Genomic DNA, 24,916 nt, shown 5'->3' on the forward strand with positions numbered 1-24,916 from the left:
CCGCCCTTCCGGCGCTCGGAGGTGAGATGTGCGGGACTAGCCTTCGTTTTGTTGTTTCAGGGACGGGTCTGCACCGCCCGTCCTCCGGCGATCCCCTCCGGCGGCCCTCCCGCTTCGGCCTCCAGAGCGCTTGGCTTACAGGCCCCGATGTCGCTCTGAGCTGTGCCCTGCAGCAGGTGTTTGCCACGGGCGGCAGGCCGGTGTGGCCGGAGTTGGGCTGAGAGTTTTCCCTAAGGCAGCTAGCGATCGAGCAAAGCAGACTTAGTAAAGGGAAGGTGCACTGCGAGGGGCTCCGGGCAGGGCAGCAGGGGATGTCCGCAGAGAGGCAGGACAAAGAGTCCCAGAGCGGCCCGGAGGAATTGTCTTTGGGGTGGTCTGCAAAAGGAAGTTTCCGGAGCTCTGTGAAGCGGCTGAGGGGTGGTGGTATTTGTTTCTTTAAAGTAGGGTTAGGTGACAGCAATAGTTGACTGCCCTTTTGTTTGGACCCAGGAGCGAACAGTGAGTTGTTAACTACTTTCCTTGTTGGCTTGGAACCAACAGCGAATGTTTTACGCCTGGCTCTCTAGCCCTTTTATTGCTTTGTAGATTTTTATCTTGAGGTCCCCCTTTTTTAATTGAACACCTTTATTGGTATAATGACAAAGTCCATGCTAGTCTGGAAGACTTTTATCTTTCAAGTACGTGAAGGGATAGTAGTCATGCAGGTGTCATTCTTTTTTTGAGTCGGAGTCTCACTCTGTCGCCCAGACTGGAGTGCAGTGGCACAATCCCGGCCACCGCAGCCTCGACCCGCTGGACTCCGGCGATCCTTCCGCCTCAGCCTTCCGAGTAGCTGGGACTACAGGCGCGTGCTACCACACCCGGCTGATTTTTTTGATTTATCGTAGAGATGAGGTCTTGCCAAGTTGCCCGGGCGGGTCTCGAACCCGTGGGCTCAGGCAATTCACTCACTTCGGCCTCCCAAAGCGCGGGATTACAGGCTGAGCCACCGAGCCTGGCGCAGTGTCATTCTTATCAGTAGATAAGATGTTGGCAAAAATGAGTCTCTGCTGAATTGGGCTTTAATCAGCCATGACTGTAAGATCCTATTTGAGCTTTCTTTTGCCACTACTGGTTTCAAGGGCTTGATTATAACGTGAGCCCCATGTGGCCCAGTCTCAAGATGTTTTAAAGAAACCATTGTTTAATACAGAAATATACCTAGTACTGTACCAACTCCTTCAGGGAAACCACAAAAGGAGAGACGGAAATATGCCCTTAATTTATACCAAATTACCTTCACTATCTCCCCATTTCAGGCACTCTTCGAGTGTTCTTTACAGAAAGGAGCTGTCCTTAGTCTTTTGCTCTCCTGTGCTCTCAGTTCCTAACCAATAAACATCCCAAACCGCAACAAACAAAAGCTCTCCCACATCCAGCTGGTTCAATAGTAGTTTCTGGCTTTCTGCTGCTATCCATTTCCCTGGTTCTGCATCACACAAGTGTAGAGACCAGAGCTACTACTTTTTTTTGAAAGCAGGATCTATTGAGAGGACAGAAAAGCTCCTGCAGTTGCCCAGAATACGTCTCTTTAAGCAAATCAGGCTTAGTTCTTTCACAGTTTTTGTGTTGGTCAATCTGAGGAAAGTATTTTCTGGATGCTTGCGATAACCTTGTTAATGTGGTCTGTGCCCAGCTGATGGGGGGGCTTGGAGAGGACCACCTCAATGAAAGGGAGCATTCCCCAGGGAGGCCCAGCATGCTGCCTTGCCTGACTCCTTGGAGAGTTGACAGTCTCTTCCTCAGAGGTGCGATTCTCAGCCCGTACCCAGGACCAGGCTCATGACTCCGTCATGGGAAAAAACATAAGGACGAGTCCCAGAGAGTAAAGGAAGGGCTTCCTCTGAAATGGAAGTGGGCACTTGAGAGACGGGGATGCGGATGGTCCCCGAGAGGGAGATGCCAAGGTCCCTTTCCTGAATATGACTTCCCCAATTTACTCAACTGATGCTGGCCTAATTGGGCCTCATAGTCCTCTGCACGTGTGACTTCCACGGCCCACCCATGCTGTTGAGTGCTCATCCTTCCTCAATGCTAAGTAGGGTTCCGTGTGCAAGGTTTGCCCCTTCCATCCAATAGCTGGAAGGTTGACAGACTTTCACTGTAACAGGCCAGAGAGTAGACATTTTACCTTTTCCAGCCCCACTGTCTGGGTCACAAATACTCAAGGCTGCTGTTGCGGAACTACAGACACCTAACCAAACAGGCATGGCTGTGTGACAGCAAAATGTTCCTGACACAGAGAGGTGGCTGGCTGGACAGTAGTTTACTGACCCTGAACTCAGGAGTGACATGTGGGTTATGTCCAGGTTTTGGTGACACTGTTATGAATAAAGCCTGTATACACACTCACAGGCAGGTCTCTGTGTGGCAGGTCTCTTGGGTGCAGTTCTTTGGTTTTATTGTCGATTCCCCACTTTTCTTTCAGTAAGAGTTTAGACATACAGTGTCTGACAGTTAAGTTCGTGAACTCATCCTAGAAAAGGTGCTGCATACCCTCACTGCTAAATGTATCACTACGGTCACCTTCAAAATATGCCCCTTGGGAAGCTATGCACCGACACTAGCGTCTAGTCCACCTGTCAAAGCAATTTGGAACTCTTTTTCTGGAATGGCCACCAGAGCTGTCATTGCAAGAATGTCAGATCTTGAATTAGAGTAATGAATAAACTTTAAATTTCTCGTTAAACTTGGCAGGAGTGGAAGTGAAATCAGTGACATGTTGGTCCAAGTTTATGAGGATAATGCCATGAAGAAAATGGCAGTGTACAAATGGATTAAATGTTTTTGAGGAAAGAGAAAGTGTCACTGATGAAGAGAGTAGCAAGCAGAACTGATGAGAACATTGCAAAAATTCACTAAATTTTTGTGTGCCAAAATCATCAGCTGACTGTGAGAAGCATAGCAGACAAATAAACACCAAAAGGGAAACAGGAAAATCTTAACTGAAAATCTTGACATGAGAAAGGTGTGTGCAAAAATGGTCCCAAAGGAGCTCTTACATCACCACAATGCACCAGCTCACACAGCACTGTCTTGAGGGAGTTTTTGCCAGTAAACAACTGTATTGGAACACCCTCCCTACTCACCTGATCTGGCCCCCAGTGACTTTTTTCTTTATCCGAAGGTAAAGGAAATATTGGAAGGAAGCCATTTTGATGACATTCAGTACATTAAGGTATTACCTCGACAGCTCTGGCCATTCCAGAAAGAGTTCCAAAATTGCTTTGATGAGTGGACTAGGCACTGGTGTTGGTGCATAGCTTCCCAAGGGGCATATTTGAAGGCGACCGTAGTGATATTCAGCAACGAGGTTTGGAGCACTTTTTCTAAGACGTGTTCACAAACTTAATTGTCAAACCTCATATAAACTTGGATTTTTTTTTTTTTTAATAGCGCATTCATTTCAATGGCCCTTATGTTGCTGTGAAAACTGAATTGGAGCTATTGTTTAAATGGTCAAATTGTTTTGAGAAGGCAGGAGGATTGCTTGAGGGCAAAAGCTCAAGACTAGCATGGGCAACACAGTTAGACCCCATCTCTACAAAAAATAAAAAAATTAGCCAGGCACGGTGGCTTACCTGTAGTCCCAGCTACTTGGGAGACTGAGGCAGAATGAGTGCTGCTGAGCCCAGGAGTTTGAGGCTGCAGCGAGCAATGCTGACGCCACCGCACAACAGCCTGCGTGACAGAGCGAGACCCTATCTGTAAAAAATAAAAGTGACAGTTGTTTTGGAGAAAGACTTTGGCAGATGGTTGTGCACCCCTGCACCCAGAGCCCTCTGCCTGGTTCTCTCACTGAGAAGATGGACCTTCAGGTACTAGGATCCTGCCCCCCAGAAGGCTGGCCTCCACCCTACCAATTCTGGGGCCGATACAGCCCAGGAAGCCCTCCGCATGTGGAGCGAGTTAAGGGGGGAAAGAGACAAGGGGCAGGCAGGAGCACTGAGGGTCTCTGTGCTCCCCCAGTGTAGCCTGGGTCTGTGTCCCTCTGCCTGGCCAGCCGGCCCTACCTCCAAAGAGGATGCCAGGTGACGGGCTGTACTTCCAAAGTGCCTGTCTCCGAGGCTGTTCCCATCCTCCTGGTGCTTCCAAGCTTTATGGAATGTACAGAGCAGCCTTCAGTGTTTCACAGCAAGGGAAACTGAGGCAGAGGCCAGGCCGGTAGCCTGGCTGGAGTGAGGAGGATGTGGTGACCGTGGGCAGGCTGTCTTCAAGGCCAACGTGTCTGCTCCAGAATTGAGAGCAGCAAATGCTGAGCTCCCAGGGGACAGCAGCGCTTCTCAGTGAGCTCACACCTCGCACTTGGCAGCCGTGAAGGCCTCTCCGTTGTAAACAGAACCTGACTCCCGGGAGATAAATAAGAAACCCAAGCCTGGAGGCTTTGTGCCATCTGGATCGGGTGCCTCCAGGAGGGCCAGAAGGCCAGGGCTGGCGGAGAATCGGGCAAAGGAAAATTACTCACAGCCTCCCGGAGGCTCAGACGCCACTTTCTCCTAGGGAGATGGTTTCTCCATGCGCCACTCTCGACCCGCTGACTTCCTGCTTCAGGGAAGCCTCTGCAAGGGAAATGGGTCTTGGCAGTGATTGTGCCCTGTGGCCGGGAGGGTGGCTCCTCCCCCAGGTGTGGTTTCAGGGCATTTGCATCCGAGGACGGTGGAAGGAACATATCAGAGAGCTGCAAGAAGCCCGCTTGGGCCAGCTTTTCCAGAATCCAAAAATTCATGCGCCAGTGCTCTCAGCATGGACAGAGGTCTCCTGTTTCCGTTCCCCGTCGTCCCTACAGCGACAGCTGAGAGAGCGGCAGACTGACGAGAGGAGGCCAGTCTTGGCTCTCGTGAGGACAGAGGACAGGACGGCAGCTGTGGCGTGAGGTGCGCTGCTGGGCGTCCTGCGCTTCTGAGAAGGACTGGCCTTAAGGGCTGGGACCCCAGCAGGCTCCATGGGGCACTTCCTCATCGCTTTTGGCTTCTGGTGGCTCCTGGCATCCTTGCCTGTGGCTGCTAGCCCTGCCCTGTCCCCACCTGGCCTTCTCCCCATGTTTCTGTGCGTCTTTTCTTCCTCTTCTTTCACAAGGATGCCTGTGCTTGCCCACCCTAAGCCAGGACAATCTTCTGAGATCTTCACCTTAGTTACATCTGCAAAGACCCTTACTCCAATGACGTCCCATCCTGAGACCCCAGTGGACACACCTGGGGGCCACTGCTCAACCTACTACAGTTGTTTACCAGACCTGCTGAGAGGTGTCCACCCACAGTTTTTGCTAGTAAAATAGTTTGCATCCTGAAACAAACAAATGCCTCCCAGGTCTCCCTCCGCCTGCTTCCTTATTTCTCTTCTCACTTCTTAGCAAAATCCTTGACAGAATTGTCTGTTCTCCTTTTCTCTACCGGTCTCCTCTGGTCCCTTCTGGAGCCCATCCTCACCATGCTGCCAAGATAACTCTCATCAGGGCCCCATCCTCCCTGTTGCTGAAGCCCACGGTGCGTTCTTGGCCTCCCCTTGGTATCTCCCCATGGCCTGCTCACACTGTCCTCCATAGCCTCCTCCGGGTGTCTGTCTGTTCTCTCCCTATCCTGAGGCTCCTCCTTCTTGGCGGGTTCTTCCTTACCCCCTCGATCTCTAGGCACTGCACATATCAGGGCTCAGCGCTAGGTGTCTCCACAGCCAGCACTTGCAAGACCCTCGTGATCTGGTGATGCCCACATTCACATCTCTGGACAGCAGCACCCCTGAACTCTGGATGCCCATATTCAGCTGCCCATCCCCATCCCTTCTCAGATATATCAGTGGCATCTCACTCTTAATTTTTTTTTTTTTTTAACAAGACAGGGTCTCCCTCTGTCACGTGGCTGGAGTGCAATGGCACAAACAGCTCACTGCAGCCTCAACCTCCTGGCCTCCTGCCTCTAAATAGCTGGGAGTACAGGTGCACACCATCATGCCTGGCTGATTTTGTTCTCTTTCGTAGAGACAGCGTTTCGCTATGTTGCTCAGGCTGGTCTTGAACTCCTGGGCTCAAGTGATCTTCCTGCTTTGGCAGGAAGCAAAGCACTGGGACTAGAGGTGTGAGCCACTGCATCCAGCTGGCATCTCCAGCCTAACATCTCCCAAGTGGAATTCTCCATCACCCCAATCCTGCTCCTACTCTGACCTTCCTCACTCAGGCAAAAACACCCATCCCTCCTGTTCCTTGTGCCAAAGACCCTGGAGCCCTCTGTGACCCACTTTCCATCCCAGACCCCGTCAGTGTCGCTTTGGCTCTGCCTTTCCAGCAGATCCAGAGCCTGGCCTGCCCCATATCCTGGGCTCCCTGACCCCAACTCAGGCCCCTGTCAGTCCTGTGTGGATCAAACGGCCGCCGCACAGGCAGTCTCTCTGCTTCAAGCCTTGGCCTGAGACTTCTCTTGACAGATGGCTGGACCAGCCAGATCATGTGTCTCCTTCACAAACAACCTGCCAGGCTCCCAGGTCGCCCAGAGAAGAGCCTCAAGTCCTCACTGTGCCCAGAGTGCCTGGAGTGACCCCTGCTCCCTTCTCTGTTGTTTTTTAATTGATGTGAAATTCAGATAACATAAAATCAACCATTGTATGGGGATGTGAAATGTTGCGGCCACCGTGGAAGACAGCATGGTGGGTCCTCAAAAATTAAACATAGGATTCCCTCATGGCCCAGCAATTCACTACAAGCACACCCCCGAAGGGTTGAAAGCTGGGTCTCAAAAGATGCCTTCACACCCATGTTCACAGCCGCACCATCCATGGGAGCTAAAAGGGGGAAACACACAAGTATCCATGGAGAGGTGGTGAATGGATCAACAAAACGTGGCATCGACACACCGTGGGATTCGAGTCAGCCTTTAAAAAGGAGATTCTGACATCTACTAACGTGGGCGAACCCTGAGGACGTCACGCCCTGTGAAATACGCCAGCCGCAGAAAGACAAATCCTGCAAGATCTCACTCACATAACGTCCCTAGAGTTGTCATATCCACAGAGACAAGCAAGACCCTGTCTCTACAAAAAAAATGAGGCAGGCATGGTGTCTGTAGTCTCAGCTACTCGGGAAGCTGAGGCAGGAAGATTGCTTGAGCCCAGGAGGTCGAGGCTGCCGTGAGCTGTGATCACTGCACTTCAGCCTGGACGACAGTGAGACCCCTGCTCAGGAAGAAAAATTCCATAGAGATAGAAAATAGATGGTGGTGCCAGGGACTGGGGAGGGAGATGGGGAATCGGTGTTTAATGGGGACAGAGTCTCGGTTTGAAAAGACAAAATTCTGAAGATGACGGTGGTGATGGCAGCACAGCTGAGTGCCGCTGAACTGTGCACTCGAGACGGTTAAGATGTGAATTTCATGTCGTGTGTATTTTACCACGATCTTAAAAGCTGACCACTTTGAAGTGTACATCTGACACTTGAAATCAGTGGAATTCAGTACGTCTACAGAGTTGTGTGACCACCACCCTCATCTAATTCCAGAGCTTTCCGGTCACCCCTAAGGAGCCTACTGCCTGCGGAGCAGCCCACAGTTGGCCCCGTCTCCTGGGCTTTCCTTGGCCCATCGCCGTTTCCCTCATTTATTTTTCTTGATGCCCGCCTCCCCACCACCAGAATGGAGGTTCCATAAGGGAGGGGGTTCTCGGCTCTGTTAGCTGCTGTGCCTCCACGCCGGCGCACGGCAGGCGGCAACCGCCTGGTGTTCGGCCCAAGCTTTGGGGGCAAATTCTGAGGATCTGTGCATCCAGGTTTCCAGCCTGTGACTCAGTGCAGACTGCAGACATGTTTGCAGGGCCCTGCGCAGTGTTTCAAGAAAACATAAATAAGTTGCCAATGCTTAAAAACCAAAGGACTTTAAATTTTTAATCTGGACTTCCAGCTGCTCTTGAAAAATCAGCGTATCGAGCAACGCTGGGCCTGCCGGACCGTGGCCTCACCCGGGGGCCGAAGAGGGAGGCCCTTCCTCAGTGCAGATGCGTGGCTTCCACACGGTGCCCAACGCAGTCAAAATGGGCTCACTCTTCTCCAGGACTCCAGCATGGACACCTTGACCCCAGGGATCTTCCAGGGTTTCCAGGGGGGTGAGAGAAGGCTCAGAAACAGTCGTCTGGAGGGCAGCCACCCAGACGATGCCTCCCACCCAACTTGTTCACGACCGACCCTGTTCCGAAGGAAAGGGCAGGTGGCAAACAGGGACTCCAGGGCCAGGTGGGAGAGGACAGGCCGCACCTGTGTTGGACAAGAGTCATCGATGGGAGCCCTGCACTGAAGGCCACCTGGCCAGCCTGGGAAAGTGCCGCCAGGAAGTTGTGAGGACGAGGCAGGGTGGAGGAGGGAGAAAGCAGCTGAGCCCAGGTCCTAGGAGACCCCAGGAAGGCCTTTCTGGCGATGCTGGGGGCGTCTAGAGCAGAGTGCTGAAAAGTGATGTCCACTGTGGGCCCTGGGGTGCCAGTGAGGAAAGCAGCTGACCTCACGTGTCTCACTTCTCCATTTCACAAACAACAACAACAAAAAACCTCAGGGTAAAGCTGGACAAACCTAATGACACTTGAAAACCTCGCTGCAGTGACCCGGAAGCTGCCGCTGTTCCTGCTTGGAGAACGACCTGATGGGCATCTTTTCTTAGGAAAGAGGGGAGTCCTGGAGCATTCTTGCGACCTGCCTTCTTCACTCGTTTGAGCACAGCCCGTCACCTGGTGCCCGGATGAAGACCCGTCCCTGCATTTCCAGCGTGTCTCCAGCGAACAGGCCCGAGAAATGCCGGCGAACACTCACCTTTGCCCTCCTGTCTTAGCCTTTCCTTGGAAGCGATTCCTGGAAGTGGAATTGCTGTGTCAAGGGAAGGGTGCGTTCAGTCCTGTGTTCTCCAGAGAGGCTGCGAGTGGAGGAGGTGTCTTCTGGAAAGCAAGTGCTGAACAGGGCAGAGCTTCTCAGGCTCCTGGGAGCCTTGGCGGTATAGGCTCTTTGGTGGGGACTCTTGTGTTTTGTGGAGAGAGACAGGGTCCCATTCAGTGGCCCAACTGGAGTGCGTGGAAGGATCATGGCTCACTGCAGCCTCCAACTCCTGGCTCAGGCTGTCCTTCCTCTTCAGCCTCCCCCATGTCGCGGGAATTACAGGTGCCACCATGCTGGGCTTTTTAAAGTTTTTGCAGAGGTGGGTTTCTCTTTGTTGCTCATGTTGGTTTTGAAGTCCTAACCTCAAGTCATCCTCACACCTTGACCTCCCAAAGTGCTGAGATTTTAGGCCTGAGCCACTGTGCCCAGCCTGAACTCTGTTTTTGATGCCAGAAAACTAGTGAGCTCCTGGAATGCGTTTAGGGTGACTAAGCACCAACCCAGGACACAGCCATACCACACCCACCCTCCAAAACAGGGTAACATAAGATACAACAAATATTGGGAGGCTGAGGTGAGTGTATTGCCTGAGCCTGTGGGTTCGAGACCCACCTGGGCAACTTGGCGAGACCTCATCTCTACAATAAATCAAAAATCAGCTGGGCGTGGTAGCGTGTGCCTATAGTTCCAGCGACTTGGAAGGCTGAGGCGGTAGGATCGCCGGAGCCCAGCAGGTCGAGGCTGCGGTGGCCGGGAGCGGCCACTGCACTCCAGTCTGGGCGACAGAGTGAGACTCCAACTCAAAAAAAAAAAAAAGATATAACAAATAACTATGCACATGTGTTATTACTTTAACATAAGAAATTTGAAAGTAGGTGTTTTTTGAAAATACTATTCTGTGTTATTTATTTTTTCTCTTAGATGAAAGCTTTTATTTAAACAAAACAGCTATATGACTAGTTAGCAATGGCCATTCGTAGTAATTAACAGCAGGAATATTGAGAAAATTTAACAATATTTTCTGTTTCTTTTTAAACTCTGATATGGCAGTTTAACATTTTTAAAAACTTTTTAGTGGATATGTAAATCCTGTGGGCTATGCTATTATGTATTCTGAAGACATACAAAGTACAGCGAATGAGATCATTGTAAATTCACAGAGTTATAAGAAATAATACACCATGGCTGGTGCTATGATCTCAACACTTTGGGAGGCTGAGATGGAGAACTGTTTGAGGCCAGCAGTTCGAGACCAGCCTGAGCATATGGTGACACCTGCTAATGTGAATGAACCTTGTGAAGAAGGAATGATCACACAGTGAGATCTGTCTCTACAAAAAAAAGAACTGGGCATAGTGGCACAAGCCTGTAGTCCCAGCTACTTGGGAGGCTGAGGCAGGAGGATCGCTTGAGCATTGGAGTTTGAGGCTGCAGTGAGCTGTGACTGCAACACGGCACTCCAGCCTGGACTCCAAAACAAAGAGAAATGATACACCATTTCCCCAACCCTAGCATTCTGCAAAGCTGTAGCGCAAGGTCATAGTACGTGACCTTTTGAGATTGGCTTTTTTCACGCAGCATCATTCCCTGGGGATTCGTCCAAGTGGTTTTGTATATCAACATTTTGTTCCTTTTTAAGTGAGACTTAGAAGAAGCCTAACGGAACTAATTGAGCAGACACTGCCTGTATCTAGTAAAAAACAACAATGACATGTTTCTCCCTGCCTGTGCCACGCACGGTGGGCTGTTCCTTCTCTGTCCCTCACCCAGCAGCATCCTCTGCACTGCCTGCCGCCATCACAGCCTCCTCTCCTGTTGCGCAGAAGGAAGACGGACGCAGTTCAACAGCCACATCCCAGGACGTGAGCTCTGGGCTCACGAAGCCCCAGGGAAGCCTGTTCCGATGCCAGGCTAACATGACGACATCTCCCCAGCAACTCTGTGCTTCTGAACATGTGGGAATCAGTTTCCAGTTCCCAGAAATGTCCCCGTGCTTTGCACCTACAGGCTGGTTTTGGTAAAGCAGGCGTCTTGCGTCAGGTCCCCTGTACGCACAGACTTACACACAGGCTGTCCAGGCTGTGGGTGCTCTGTCCATCTCTCACGTGAGGGGCCACTGAACTCCAGGGCGGGAGTCCACTTTGATCACTGTTGCTCTCTCTCTCCCTGCTTGCAGAGAAATCCACCAAGGATAGTCTGAAGACTGTGCAAGCTTGTAATAACTTTCCTTAGCCTTTCATGTTACAGAAATCGGCTGTGGGGCAAGGCATGTGACAGACAGAGAAAATTGGGAATTTCCTGGCCATGTGTTCAAGTACAAGTAGGAGCCGGGCTCGATGGCTCAGCCTGTCATCCCGCGCCTTTGGGAGGCTGAGGTGAGTGGATTGCCTGAGCCCGCGGGTTTGAGACCCGCCTGGGCAGGCAAGACCTCATCTCTACAATAAAATAAAAAAACTAGCCAGGCGTGGTAGCGTGCGCCTGTAATTCCAGCTACTCGGAAGGCTGAGGCGGAAGGATCACCGGAGCCCAGCAGGTCGAGGCTGCGGTTGCCGGGAGCGGCCACTGCACTCCAGTCTGGGCAACAGAGTGAGATTCCGACTCAAAAAAAAAAAAAAAAAAAAAGTACAAGTAGGATGTTGGTGACTATATGGACCCCCTTAGACGGCCTGGCCGGACACCCCTGGCACAGAGAACCCATGGGTCCTTCTGAAAGAGCCTCCACAAGCAGCTGGTCCAGGTAGCCATGTGACGTTATCATACCATGCTCGGTGCCAAGTCTCCTCCCGGCAAAATCAGGACCTCTGGCCAACGTTCTCCAGAATCCAAGCAATTCAGTGATTCTCCTAGTGAACTGCTTAATCTGTAGGAATAACTGGCCCAGTTACCAAGCCGTGCCATTAGCAACTAACTCACCTGAGAAGTGCCCAGGAAAGCCATTTGCTCAAAGCTCGATGATCAAATTGTTGCCATTTGGGTTTTGTTTTGTTTTGTTTGAGTTGGAGTCTCACTCTGTCACCCAGACTGTGGCCACCACAGCCTCGAACTGCTGGGCTCCGGCGATCCTTCCTCCTCAGCCTTCCAAAGGAGGTGGAACTACAGGTGCGTGCTACCACACCTGGCTAATTTTTGATTTATTGTAGAGATGAGGTCTCACCAAGTTGCCTAGGCGGGTCTCGAACCTGTGGGCTCCGGCAATCCACTCACCTCGGCCTCCCAAAGCACTGGGATCACAGGCTGAGCCACCGAGCCCAGCCGCCGTTTGTTTTTTATGTTAACACAAGTAGAACCATCACGGCCATCACTTGCTGAGCGCTTCCTGCGGTGGGCTGGGGACTTCTGGGGGCTCTCGGCTCTCACTGGATCCTCAGAACAGCTCTGGGGCAGACCAGGACATGGATACTGGAGGAACAAGCAGCCTGTGTCCACGCTGCTCTCACGGAGCAGATCGAAGATTCAGCATCTGGGTCCTCGTGACTCGCGGCCCACGGCTTTGGGCCGTGCAGACTGCCACACGCATCACACACATGTTCAGCCGACACCCGGAAGTGTTAAACAACAACAAACGTAGATGACGTGTGTCACATCACCCAGAGGCGACCCATGTAGACATGTTATTCGGTCCCTTTCCTATGAACATACATGTGTATTTTATTCTTTTTAGATGTTTCTTACTTTTTTATTTCTACTTTTTAAATAGGGACCGGTCGCGCTCTGTTGCCCAGGCTGGTCTCAAAGCCCTGGGCTCAAGTGATCCTCCTCCCTATCTCCCAAAGTGCTGGGATGACAGGTGTGAGCCGCCACGCCAGCCCCTGCTTATGTCTATTTTGGAAGAGTGAATACCATCGATGCGGTGCCTCACGACATGTGTGGACCTGCTTTCCTGTCTAGAAGCAGTCAGGGATTCCGCGTGAGAAGAGCCTGGCCGGTGGTGTCTCCCTTTCCATCCAAGGCCTCCCCAGAATACCGGGGAAGAAGCCTAGAAGAGAAAGGGGGTGGGAGGGCAGGGGGCAGACTCGGGGCCAGCAACCACGTGCTGTGGAGAGGAGGAGGCCGCCTCCCGGAACAGGCACCAGAGACTAGGCGGGCGCGGCCTCGGAGGCGTTGGGGCAGGGCTGGCTCCCAGGGATTAAGTGCAGCTCCGGCTAGAACATGTGCTTCTGGGCCCAGGCCACACAGCAGCTGGCAGGCATCCTGGCTGGGCAGTCAGACCCACTGAGCTGGTGGCCGGGAAGGGCTGTGGGCGTGGCCTGGGCCCCCAGCCTGGCATCAGGCGAGGGCCTCCCGCGCCTCTTCCCTTCCATACCCCCGAAGCGGGACACCCCGCCCTTGGACACAAGGCTTCCCATTGGCCTCAGCTCAAGGGAGAGGCCCGTCGAGGAAACGGGGTTGCCTGGAATACTCGCACAAGTGGTCTGTTCTTAAATGAGAGACGCGAGGAAAGGCAGCTGTGCACGAGAGGAAGACCAAGGCCCGAGAGAGGAAGGGCTGCTTCCAGAGGGAGTGCAGTCGTTGGGACACAGGAGAGCGTGAGAGGTATTTTCACTGAAGCCTTCGGAAAGGGCTGAGGAGACAGGACATCTTAAAACAAGGCCAGGTTGCTGTGAAGACGGAATGATCACAGAGTAAAAAAGAGCTTTTAAAAACAAAGGCTTCATAAACATGGGCAGCACAAATTGATAAATCAGACTTCATCGACTTGTTGTTGTTGTTAGAACAACTCAGCAAAATAAAGTTCCGGTTTATTGTTGGACAACATTGTTTCACACCTACATCAAACAGGCCAAAAAGATAAACAGCAACTTCACAGACAAAAAAGGAAAAAAAAGAAACCTTTTATCTTTGGCCTTTTTAACCATCTCATACAAACCAACGCCTTATAGTACAGCTAGGTACATACACAAAAAAAGTTACTGGAATGCTCGGAATAAGATTTTTTTTTGTTGTTTTTGCTTTTTTTACAAAGTTTTTTTTCGCCTTTGAGATTATAGTGAACATGGTCACTATAAAGTCAGAAGTAGGACAGAGAACGCTCCGGAGGCTGGTTTGGTCATCCGAGATCATTAAAAATGGCTGAGCCCTAACAATATGTACAAAAATATAAGATGTAAATAAAAATACAAATTTCCTTTTTAAAGTACTTTTAAGAAGAAAAGCAGGGCCTTGGAAATTTTGGTTCTTTTTTCCTCCCCTGTTGCAAATTCTCATGGTTTTGGTGGGGTGGTGGAGAGCGCGTGTCACCTGTGGGTGGCACTGCCCGCGGTGGGCGGGCCTCTCTACTCGAAGGTGACCACGTTTCCATTCTGAGACGGGAAGTGGAGGGTGAATAGGTCACGGCGGCCTTTTTATTTAGTTTAACTTTTGCTTTTTTTGCTGTCTAGTCATCCTCATCGGTCTTCTGCTTCTTAGTGTCAACACTGTCATCCTCACCATCTTCAGCCGCCCGCTTGCCCGTAGCGGCGTCAGCTTCCTCATCTTCCTCTCCATCCTCCTCCTCCTCCTCTCCACCTTCTTCCACTTCTTCATCTGCCGCACTGTCAGCCTCCTGCTCCCCATTTTCCTCATTAGCATTCCCATGAGCAGGGGCGTCTCTTCCATTTTCCGCCTCCTCCACAACTTCCTTCTTCTCCTTTAAGTCCTTGGTGGTGATCGCGGAGCTGGTGTCCACGGCTGCGTCTGACATGGTGGGGCACGCCGGTGTTTCGGTGCAAGGGACTAAGTGGAACACGAGAGTTTGAGGACTCTGGCGTTAAAGCTGCCGGAGTCCGCGGCAGAGGTGGCTGCGGCGAGCAGAGAGCCGGACCGGGAACAATGCAATGATGGCTTTTCAGAGCAGCCAGTGGGGCTTTTTTGTTTGTTTTCTTTTTTGAGTTGGAGTCTCACTCTGTCGCCCAGACTGGAGTGCAGTGGCCGCTCCCGGCCACCACAGCCTCGACCTGCCGGGCTCCGGCGATCCTTCCGCCTCAGCCTTCTGAGTAGCCAGAATTACAGGCATACGCTACCACGCCGGCTGATTTTTTGATTTATTGTAGAGATGAGGTCTTGCCAAGTTGCCTAGGCGGGTCTCGAACCCACGGGCTCAGGCAATCCACTCACCTCAGCTTCCCAAAGCGTGGGATTACAGGCTGAGCCACCAAGCCCGGCTTTCATCGACATGTTAACAATTATTTTCTTCCAAAGGCACCATTAAGAAAACGAACAGGCAAGGCTAGAATGGTAGCTCATGCCTGTAATCCCAGCACTTTGGGAGGCTGAGGTGAGAGGATCACTGGAACCCAAGAGTTTGAGACCAGACTGGGCAACATAGCGAGACCTTGTCTCTAAACAAAATTTTAAAAAGTATCTGAGCACGGTGGCACCCACCTGTAGTCCCAGCTACTCGGGAGGCTGAGGAGGGAGGATTACCTGAGCCCCGGAGACTGCGACCGCAGGGACCCATGATCACACCACTGCACTCCAGCCTGGGTGACAGAATGAAACACCGACTCAGAGAAAAAGAAAGTGAATGGGCAAGTCAGAGAGTGGGAAGACGTCTTCTCAATACTTGTATCTCCCACAACTTGCGTCTAGAATGCGTAAAGAACTCTCGCAGCTCCATAAGAAGACAATATAATTCAAACATGGGCAAAAGATCTGAGCGGCTATTTCCGCAAGGATCTATGAGTAATTAACACGCAAAGGAACAGGAGCTCGGCGCTGTCACCCGTGAGGGAAGTGCGAACACACGCCCCTGGGGATGCTCATGCTGGGGAGACAGCCCGCCCAGGAAGGGAGGGTCCCACACCTGCAAGGCCCACGTGTGCCTGGTGGGGACGTCAAAGGGCACAACTCCTTTGGGAAACACGACAGCAGTTGGTCGTGAACTTGAATAAGCCCCTTCGATCCCAGCTGCACTTCCACCCTGAGGTACTCACCAGTGAAGCGAAAACAGAGGTCCACAGGAAGACTGGCATGTCAATGTTTATAGCAGCAGTATTCAAAGCAAGACAGGAAAACCCTAATGTTCCCCAGCTGAAGAAGGGCAAGAAAAGCTGCGGCATAGCCACACGGCGGTCTGCCACTCGGCAGTAAAAGTGGAATTCCCTCCCGACATGTGCAGCAACACAGAGGAGTCTCCGAAGCATGACACCAAGCAGAAGAAAACACAAAAGATCCCACTGTCCGATTCCACTTCCATGACACTCTAAACAAGACAGCGAGGCAGGCCAGGGCTGCCAGGGCTGGGCGTGGGTTGGGCTTGACTTGGAAGGGGCTCATGAGACCTTTTGGGGGTTTCAGACATGTCCTATATCTTGACGGTGATAGTGATGACAAATGTATATATTTGTCAAAACTCATCAAAATACACACCTTAAATGGAATCATTTTGTTGGTGTTAATTCTCAATAAAGTTGATTGAAAGAAAATGAGACTTTAAAAATATAAAAGAAACAGGCCAGGTATGGTGGCTTAAGCCTGCAATCCCAGCACTTTGGGAGGGTGAGGTGAGAGGATTGCCTGAACCCGTGGGTTCTAGACCAGCCCGGGCAACATGGTGAGACCTCATCTCTACAATAAACCCAAAAATGAGCCGGGTGTGGTAGCATGTGCCTGTAGTTCCAGCTACTTGGAAGACTGAGGCAGAAGGATCGCGGGAACCCAGCAGGTTGACACTGGGGTGGCCGTGAGTGTGCCACTGCACTCCAGCCTGGGCAACGGGGTGAGACTCCAACTCAGAAAAAAAAAAAAGATAGAAATAAAAAGGTCAGTAGACAGACCAGGTGCAGTGGCTCACAGCTATCATCCCAGTGCTTTGGGAGGCCAAGGCAGGAGGATCTCTTCAGCCCAGGAATTTGAGACCAGTTTTAGCAACATAGTGAGACCCTATCTCTTCACAAAATACAAAAATTAGCCAGGCATGGTGGTGCACACCTGTAGTCCCAGCAATTCAGGAGGCTGAGGCAGAATCGCTTAAGCCCAGGAGTTTCAGGCTGCAGTGAGCTATGAGGGTGCCACTGCACTCCAGCCTGGGCCACAGAGTGAGACCCTGACCCTAAAAAATAATTGGGCCGGGCTCGGTGGCTCAGCCTGTAATTCCAGCGCTTTGGAAGGCCGAGGTGAGTGGATTGCCTGAGCCCGTGAGTTCCGGACCCGTCCAGGCAACTTGGTGAGATCTCATCTCTACGATAAATTAGCCGGGTGTGGTAGCGTGCGCCTGTAGTTCCAGCTACTTGGAAGGCTGAGGCGGAAGGATCGTCGGAGCCCAGCAGCTCGAGGCTGTGGTGGCCAGAGGCATGCCACTGCACGCTAGTCTGGGCGATGGCGTGAGACTCCAACTCGAAAAAATAAAATAAATAAAAATTAAAAAAACAAATTGAGCCTTACTCAGAAAATATCGATGTTTAGCCTTTGGAATCAATCTGCATGCAAATCATGAAAAGGCAAATATTCTCCATCGACCCTAACGTAAGCAGTAACCTTGCCAATGGAAAAGCAAATGCCCGGCTGTCCTAAGTGGGCGGAGGTGGGGGAGGCAGAGGAAGGACCGGGGTCCTCATCTTCCGTGGGGGAGAGGACAGAGATGCTGTCCAAAGCGGGTGGGACAAGAGATGAGCTGTAACTGCTGTGCATTATGGGATTCTACACAGGACTCAGGAAAACTTAAACAGAGAATGAAAATGTAATGCACAGAGGTGGGAGACGAGTGTATCTCTCCAACCTCACCCGATGAGGCTCTGCTGAGCTGACACTTGCCACCTGTCCAGACCATCGTCTTGCCATCTTCCTCTGCCCATCTGGAAGCTCCCGACACTGGCCTCCTTGCTGTTCCTCCAACTTACCAAGCTCCTTTCCAGCGGCAGCATCTCTACGTGCCAGTCGCCAGTGGACACAGGCGCAAGTCCATGGAAGGGCACTCGCCCTGGCCTCTTAGCAGCCCGCCCTTCCAGAGACAGAGAGCCGGCCCTGAGGCTGAAGGATGCTTGCTCTTCCCACCCAGGGAACAGGTGTGTTTTTTATTTGCCCCAGCCCACCTACATATATAAACTCTGTATTGCAACAATTCTAGACTTTTTAGCAGAAAAATTGCAAAAATAGTAGCGTGTCCATATACTCTTCGCTCAGTCTCTCCTGATGTGAACATCTCACACAACGGTGGTACAAATAGCAAAACCGGGAACTTAACAAGTGGCACACGCCTGTTTTCCAGCTACTCTGGAGACTGAGATGGGAGGATCACTTGAGCCCAGGAGTTGGAGACCAGCCTGGGTAACTGCGTGAGAACCCCATCTCAAAACTGAAAACAAACAAAGCAGAGATTTAACCCTGGCGTAATACTGTCATCTAAACTACAGACTCAGTGCAGACATAACCAGCTTTTTTCCACGAATGTCCTCTGCCTGTCCAGGCCAGCCCAAGAGCGCGTGCTGTGTTTAGTGTCAAGTCCCCTGGCCTCCTCCAATCTGGGATGGCTCCACACGGTGCCCTGTCTCTCAGAGCCTGACATCTTTAAAGGGCACCACTCGGTTATTTTGTAGAATGTCCTGCATTTGGGTTTGTCTGGTGTTTCCCACATTGAGGTTGAGGGGATGCAATTATGGCCACAACACCATGGCAGTGACGTGTGTCCCTCCCGGCACATTGCACCTGCGTGCGTGACATCGGTGTCTATTCCTTGACGGCGTGGGGAGGGTGTGTTGGCCGAGCTCCTCCACTGTCAAGTTATAGTTGTCCCTTTGTGACGAGCACATATCTTGGGGGAGATACTTGCAACCACGCAAACAATCCATTGTCTGGAAATGCCAGCCCACTGCCTCAGCTTCCCTCAGGGGGTCCCGCTGCTGGGACTGTGTGTGCTGGCCTCAGGTGGAGTGTGTTTCCCTCGGTCCTACTCCATCCACTGGGGGAGCGTTTCTGTAAGGAAGAACCGTCCTTTCTTCCCACTTGTTTGCGCCTTATGTCAATCACTTGGACTCGTGGCTATGTCTGTTCTTCTGTGCGTTCCAGTTCACTAGTATTGCTGTGATTCTGATGCTCATGTCGGCCCAGTTTGGCCGTGAGGGGCACCTCGGGGTGGCCTCAGTCCTTTCCACATGCCTCTGGGCCTTCTGGAGCCCCTCCTTACTTTCTCTGCATAGACATTTTTTCTTATGCCTGAGCCCAGGGGTTCAAGACCAGCCTGGGCAAATTGGCTGAGACCTCGTCTCTATAACTAAAAAAAAAAAAAAAATAGCAGGGTGTGGTGGAAGATTGAGGCAGAAGGATCGCCTGAGCCCAGCAGGCTGTGGTGGCTGTGACAGTGACACTGCATTCCAGCCTGGGTAACAGAGTGAGCCTCTGACTCGAATAAACAAGCAAACAAACAAAAATAGATACCCTCTATTTAAAACATCCATATGAACATATTTTATTACTTAAAAAATTCATAAACGTAAGTGAAGATGAGGTCTCGCTATGCTTTCAGGTTAGTCTTGAACTCCTGGCTGAACGTGATGTGATCCTCCTGCCTTGGTCTCCCCAAGTGCTGGGACGACGGGCGCCTGCCACCGCACCTGCCTGCTTTCTCCAAGGCACGATGCTCTGGGCTTGTCTTGTGTTTTCCCTGCTCGGACCTGGAATGAGCTGTGTTTTTTTTTTTTTTCTTTTTGAGTCGAAGTCTCACTCTGTCGCCCAGACTGGAGTGCAGCGGCCGCTCCCGGCCACCGCAGCCTCGACCCGCCGGGCTCCGGCGATCCTTCCGCCTCAGCCTTCCGAGTAGCCGGAACTACAGGCGCGCGCTACCGCGCCCAGCTGATTTTTTGATTTATTGTAGAGATGAGGTCTCGCTGCCCAGGCGGGTCTCGAACCCGCAGGCTCAGGCTGTCCACTCACCTCAGCCTCCCAAGGCGCGGGATGACAGGCTGAGCCCCCGAGCCGGCTGAGCTGTGTTTACAGAAGCCCGTCCACGCGTGGTGGTGAGCTCAGGGCACGACGCCAGCCAGAGGAAGGGAAAGAGGGGAGTCGTGAGGACAAAAGCGAGAGGTGCCACCCGTCCTCCCTCACCGCTGGCCCTAGGACAGGCTCTCTCCAGCGCCGTGTTCCTTCAGGCAGGACGTGCACGGACCGCGCCGGCCGGGCCCTTGCCGAGGCTCCCCAGCCGTGGGGTCCGAGTGCAGAGACTGTGCTCCGACAGTCCAGTGGGGCGGAGCCTCACGGCATTGCCGGGAGAAACGGACCACTGGCCAGCGACTGTGGCTACGCTCCGCCGGCAGGACTTCCTCTACCCGCTCCACTCCCACTGGTCCCCCCAAATCTCAGGGCACTGGGGACGGTGTGACGTGAACCACAGCTGGAGGGAACGGCCTCTAATTCCTATTGGCTCGACCTGCTCTTCTGTAGACACAAGCTCAGGAAATGCCCACTTTGTTTCATCCAGGTGATCCGGTCAGCATTTATCTCTAATTCTGTTTCAATCCTGATGTTCTGTTGTGCAAGCAATAGGACATCCAGCTCCAACTGGCTTAAATACAGGTTTGAGTGACTCAAGGGGCTGAAGACTTGGGGTGGACAGCGGTTATAACTTGATCCGGTTCTGGCTCCATTTCTTGGGGAGGGGAAGAATAGCTGCTTTATCCAGTCACAAGAACCCCCGGCACATAGAAACGGTGTTCTGCTCTGACTGGGCCACTCCTGGATGACCCCTCACTCGGGGCAGGGAATTCCTATGCACCGACGGGCTTAAACCAATGGTTCCCAAAGTGGGGCCGCTAGACCACCAGCACCATGACCTGAGAATTTGCTAGAAATGCAGATTCTCACATCCTACCCCAGACCAACGGAATCAGCATCTCTGGGCCCAGTAATCCGAGGTTGAGAGTTACTGTCTCAAACTATCAGGGAGAACAGGAGGTCAGGGTTTTTTTTAATTATAAAGATGTGGGGCACAATTCAGGGTTAGGGCTACAAACGTCGATTATGCAGGTGCCCTTGTGGATGAGGTGTGCCCCTCCCTCCCCTGGCAGTCTCCCTCAACTGCCAATCTCACCCCCCTCCCCCGACAGTTTCCCACTACTGCCAGTCGCTTTCTTATAGCTTTATAATTGCTCAAGCTCCGCTTATGAGTGAGAACATGTGGTGCTCTGCTCTGTGTTCCTGTGATTGATCACTGAGTATGATCGACTCCACATCCATCCAAGTTGCTGTGAAGTCCTCCATATGTTTGTCCTTCTTTATAGCTGCATAATATTTCATCGTGTATATGTACCACATTTTTTTTTTATACAGTCCAGCTTCGGTGGGCAATATGGTTGGTTCCATGTTTTTGCTATTGTGAATAGAGCTGCAACAAACATACGTGTGCAGGTATCTTTTTTGTAGAATGATTTGAGTTCCTCCGGGTGTATTCTCAATAGGGGAACTGCTGGGTCACGTGGAAGGCCGATTTCTCGTTCTTTCAGAAACTGCCACGCTGTCTTGCACTAGTCGGTATTCCCACCAGCAGTGTAGAAGCGTTCCTTTTTCTCCGCATCCTTGCCAGCACGTGCTGCTGTTTGTTTTATTAATGACGGCTGTCCTTACTGGGGCCAGGTGGTGTCTCGGTGTGGCTTTGATCTGCATTCCTCTGATGATGAGTGGGGCTGAGCAGGAGGTGGGGGAGGCCCCATCCCAACGAACGGGCAGGACGCCACGGAGGGGTGCAAATCCCATCCAACAGTCATTCCAGTGTTTGGGCGAACAAACTCGCCGTCAGCCCCCTTCTCCTTTTGTTCCAGTGGAAGACGACCGTGCCCATATCCTGGTGAAAGACTCCTCACACGTGCCAGTCAGGAGCCCAGGAGCGGGTGAGGGCAGGTGTCCCTTCCCCACTGGGTCCCCTGCGACTGCCTTGGCTTGGTCAGGAGCAGAGTCCCCCGACCCTGGGAGCTGGTGCTCGGCCTCCTTCCAGGGGCCCAATCTCAGCTGGGGCCCGTGCTCCGCGTAGCTGCTTTCTTCTAGGTCACGACTTTCTCTCTTGTCTTGCCTTCTTATTGGATGCCATCTCATTCTCCGTGGAATGAAGTGAGCTATTCATAATTTGAATGGAGACTCAGAGGCTGCAAGCCGGGAGCACTTCCTCGAGGAGGAGTCTTCTAGTCTGGACAAGCACAAAGTGGCCATCATGGGCCACAGCCCTGGACATTAGGGATCGACAGGTGGTCAACATCATGCAGGCTTTGGGCCTATCTGGGGAGGAAAAGAATCTGGCCGGAAGGTCGCCTGGACCGAAAGCAGGTGGCTGGACCGCCCCGAAGTTCCAGCAGCATGTTCGCCTTGCAGCGGTCCTGGGTGTCCACTGCAAACCCCATCCCCGCAGTCTGTGACACGGGGGTGGAGAATTCGAATCACTTCCTTCCTCCAGATGACACATTTCAGACATGATCATGTAGTCATATTTTATTTTCTCAGTTTGGCCTTCGACTTCTAAGTCATCAACAATTTAAAAATAATCATTATTTCACCGTTAAAGACATCATCAAATTCAGCAAGATATTTCATGATTGAACTCAAATCTGCACTTAGCTGGCAACTTGCACTCTGCTCACCGTTTTCAGCTGACATGCAAATAAAAGCTTTAAAGACGGTCGCATGAGAATAACAGAATGAAGCATCTCAAGCTCAGCTTCTTTGGGTTTACAGTCGCTGTGTATTAACATGGTGTCTTTTGAATTGAAAGCTTCAACTCAGGACTCTGCAGCCCCACGAGGGCTGCAGACCCAGTTGGACCAAAGCAAGTCCCAACGGCTGCCGAACGTCTTTCTTCAGTTTTCTTTCTTTTTTTCTTTTGGGTTGGAGTCTCACTCCGTCGCCCCGCCTGGAGTGAGGGGCCGCTCCCGGCCACCGCAGCCTCGGCCCGCCGGGCTCCGGCGATCCTTCCGCCTCCGCCTGCCAAGTCGTTGGAACTGCAGGCGCGCACTACCACACGCGGCTCATTTTTTGGATTTATTGTAGGGATGAGGTCTCGCCAAGTGGCCCAGGCAGGTCTCGAACCCGCGGGCTCAGGCCCTCCCCTCACCTCGGCCTCCCAAGCGCTGGGATGACAGGCTGAGCCACTGAACCCGGCAGGAACATCTTCCTTTAGAGAGAGAAGCATTGCTGTCTGAAGGAATGCGCGTCACGGAGTCCATATGTGATGGGGTCCGACTGTATGACTAGACGTCCCCTGACTCTACGTTCATTTAGAATACATTTATTAAAGAATAATTAACATGGCCCACCGGAAGCCTGATTAAAACTCAGCAGTAACTGCAGCAATTGTCTGCATTAGAATTGACACCCACAAAAGGTTGCTCTGGGGAAGATGTTACCACTGACACTGTGTAGACCGGCTAGCGCATACTGTTAACGAAAGGCAGGACAACTTTTAGTCAGTGAGTCCAGTTTTTAAATCCTCTGCAGGGACTCCCTGGGTGCCACCTTGCGGAGTGCACATGGGGCAGGCGCTGCCCACAGCGGCCCGGGCCCCAGTGCTGGATCATAAGCAACCGTCGGGGGAGCTGTGCCTGGCCTTGTCGTCCGCACGCCACACCCGCCCCCCAGGCAGGGACCTCAGTGGGACCCTGTAGCACACCACCACCCAATCTAGTTCAGCTCTGTGTATAAAACAGTGAGTTGCTTTCCAATGGCCACAGCCCAGGTTGCAGGTCGTGGGACCCCAGCACACCCAGGTGAACCAAATGTACAACCGCGGCCAGAACCGAAGGGCTTGCACGGGGAGCAGACTGAATTAGGAAGGGGACGCCTCATAGCATGATCCGTGATCCAATCAGCTCGAGCCCTGGCGTCACCCCATGGCACGACCCAGTCAGGCAACCCTCATCACCCTTGGCCTACAAAACCTCCCTAGCCCCAGGAGACGGATCGGAGCGCTGCCTCTGGTCTCTTGCCAGCTGAGCCAAAATAAAGACTTTCTTTTCCCAAAAGCCGGTGCCGGCTGGGCATGGTGGTGTGTGCCTGTAGCCCCAGCTACTCAGGAGGATGAGACAGGAAGATCGCTTGAGCCCTGGAGTTTGCGGCTTCAGAGAGCTATCATCAACCAACCACACTCCAGCCTGGGTGATAGAGTGAGACCCTGTCTCTAAAAATTATTAAAGATAAACGCAGCCAGTCCCAGAGTATCGTCTTCTATGTGTGTCTGGAAGCAAGCTCACTGCTCGCTTGGTAACAACGCCTCTCCTCCCTGGGTCTGGGTTCAAGTCTGAAGGCTGGACCTGGAAGCTGGCCCTGGGCTTCTTCCTGGGGTCCTGGTGGCAGCGCAGACAGGGGCTTCCCGAGCATCTGGGCCCTGCACCTGCTGCAGGCCTTCAGGTGGCGGTGAAGCTCAGCGCCTCCTCATGCCTCCCTGGACCCCCATCTGTGGACTGTGATCTCTGGACTGAGCCCAGATCTCTGGACGGGACCCCCATCTCTGGACTGACCTCCGCTCTAGACCGGACCCCATCTCTGGCCTGAGCCCCAGTGGCTAGCCTGGACCCCATTTCTGAACCGGACCGCGTCTTTGGACTAAACTCTGCTCTCCCTCTGGAATGAACAACCGCGAAGTCTGGGCTGGATCCCCGTCTCCGAGCTAGACCCCTGACTCTGGACCAGACCATTCCCGTTCCCATCCCTGTTGCTCCTGCACGCGGCGGCCAGGAGGGGCCTGCCCTTCACCGCCCCAACCTTTTCGGCACCAGGGACTGGCTTTGCGGAGGAGAACTTTTCCGCGGGGGTCGGGGCGGGGGCGGAGGGGAGACGGTTTCGGGGAGATGCGAGCACAGCGCCTTCGCCGCGCTGCATTTCCCTTCGCATCGCCGGGGGGTGGACGCTGCGAGAAGCGCACAGCTCGCCCCGACGCAGACCCAGGGGGCCCCGAGTTTGCTTCCCGCGACCGGACGTCCCGCCTGGGGTGGCGGGAGGCGGCGGCAGCGGGCCTCCGCCCGTGTCCGGTCCCCTCGCGACCTCGCTTGGGCGGGGCCGCCGCCGGAAGCCTCGTGCGCCGCGCCGGGGGGTGGGAGGGGGCGCGGGCGCTTCTCCGCGGCGGCGCCAGCGGCAGAAACAGGCCCTCCGCTCAGA

The 24,916-nt window shown here is 52.7% G+C and overlaps 1 protein-coding gene across 1 annotated transcript; it reads right to left on the bottom strand.

The window, feature by feature from the left end:
* Positions 1-13,620: 13,620 nt before the first annotated feature.
* On the bottom strand, positions 13,621-14,709 carry LOC103249692 (prothymosin alpha-like). Its single transcript, XM_008048298.2, has one exon. The coding sequence runs from the start codon at positions 14,550-14,552 to the stop codon at positions 14,247-14,249; it is 306 nt and encodes a 101-aa protein (XP_008046489.1). The 5' UTR covers positions 14,553-14,709; the 3' UTR covers positions 13,621-14,246.
* Between the last annotated feature and the right edge of the window lie 10,207 nt (positions 14,710-24,916).

This window comes from Carlito syrichta, unplaced genomic scaffold (genome assembly GCF_000164805.1).
Source record: "Carlito syrichta isolate Samal-C Ts95f unplaced genomic scaffold, Tarsius_syrichta-2.0.1 Scaffold123320, whole genome shotgun sequence".
NCBI classification, from domain to species: Eukaryota; Metazoa; Chordata; class Mammalia; order Primates; family Tarsiidae; genus Carlito; species Carlito syrichta.

Bases quoted from the DNA above. Each gene is read 5' to 3' on its own strand.
- LOC103249692 (XM_008048298.2), bottom strand. From the start codon at position 14,552: ATGTCAGACGCAGCCGTGGACACCAGCTCCGCGATCACCACCAAGGAC.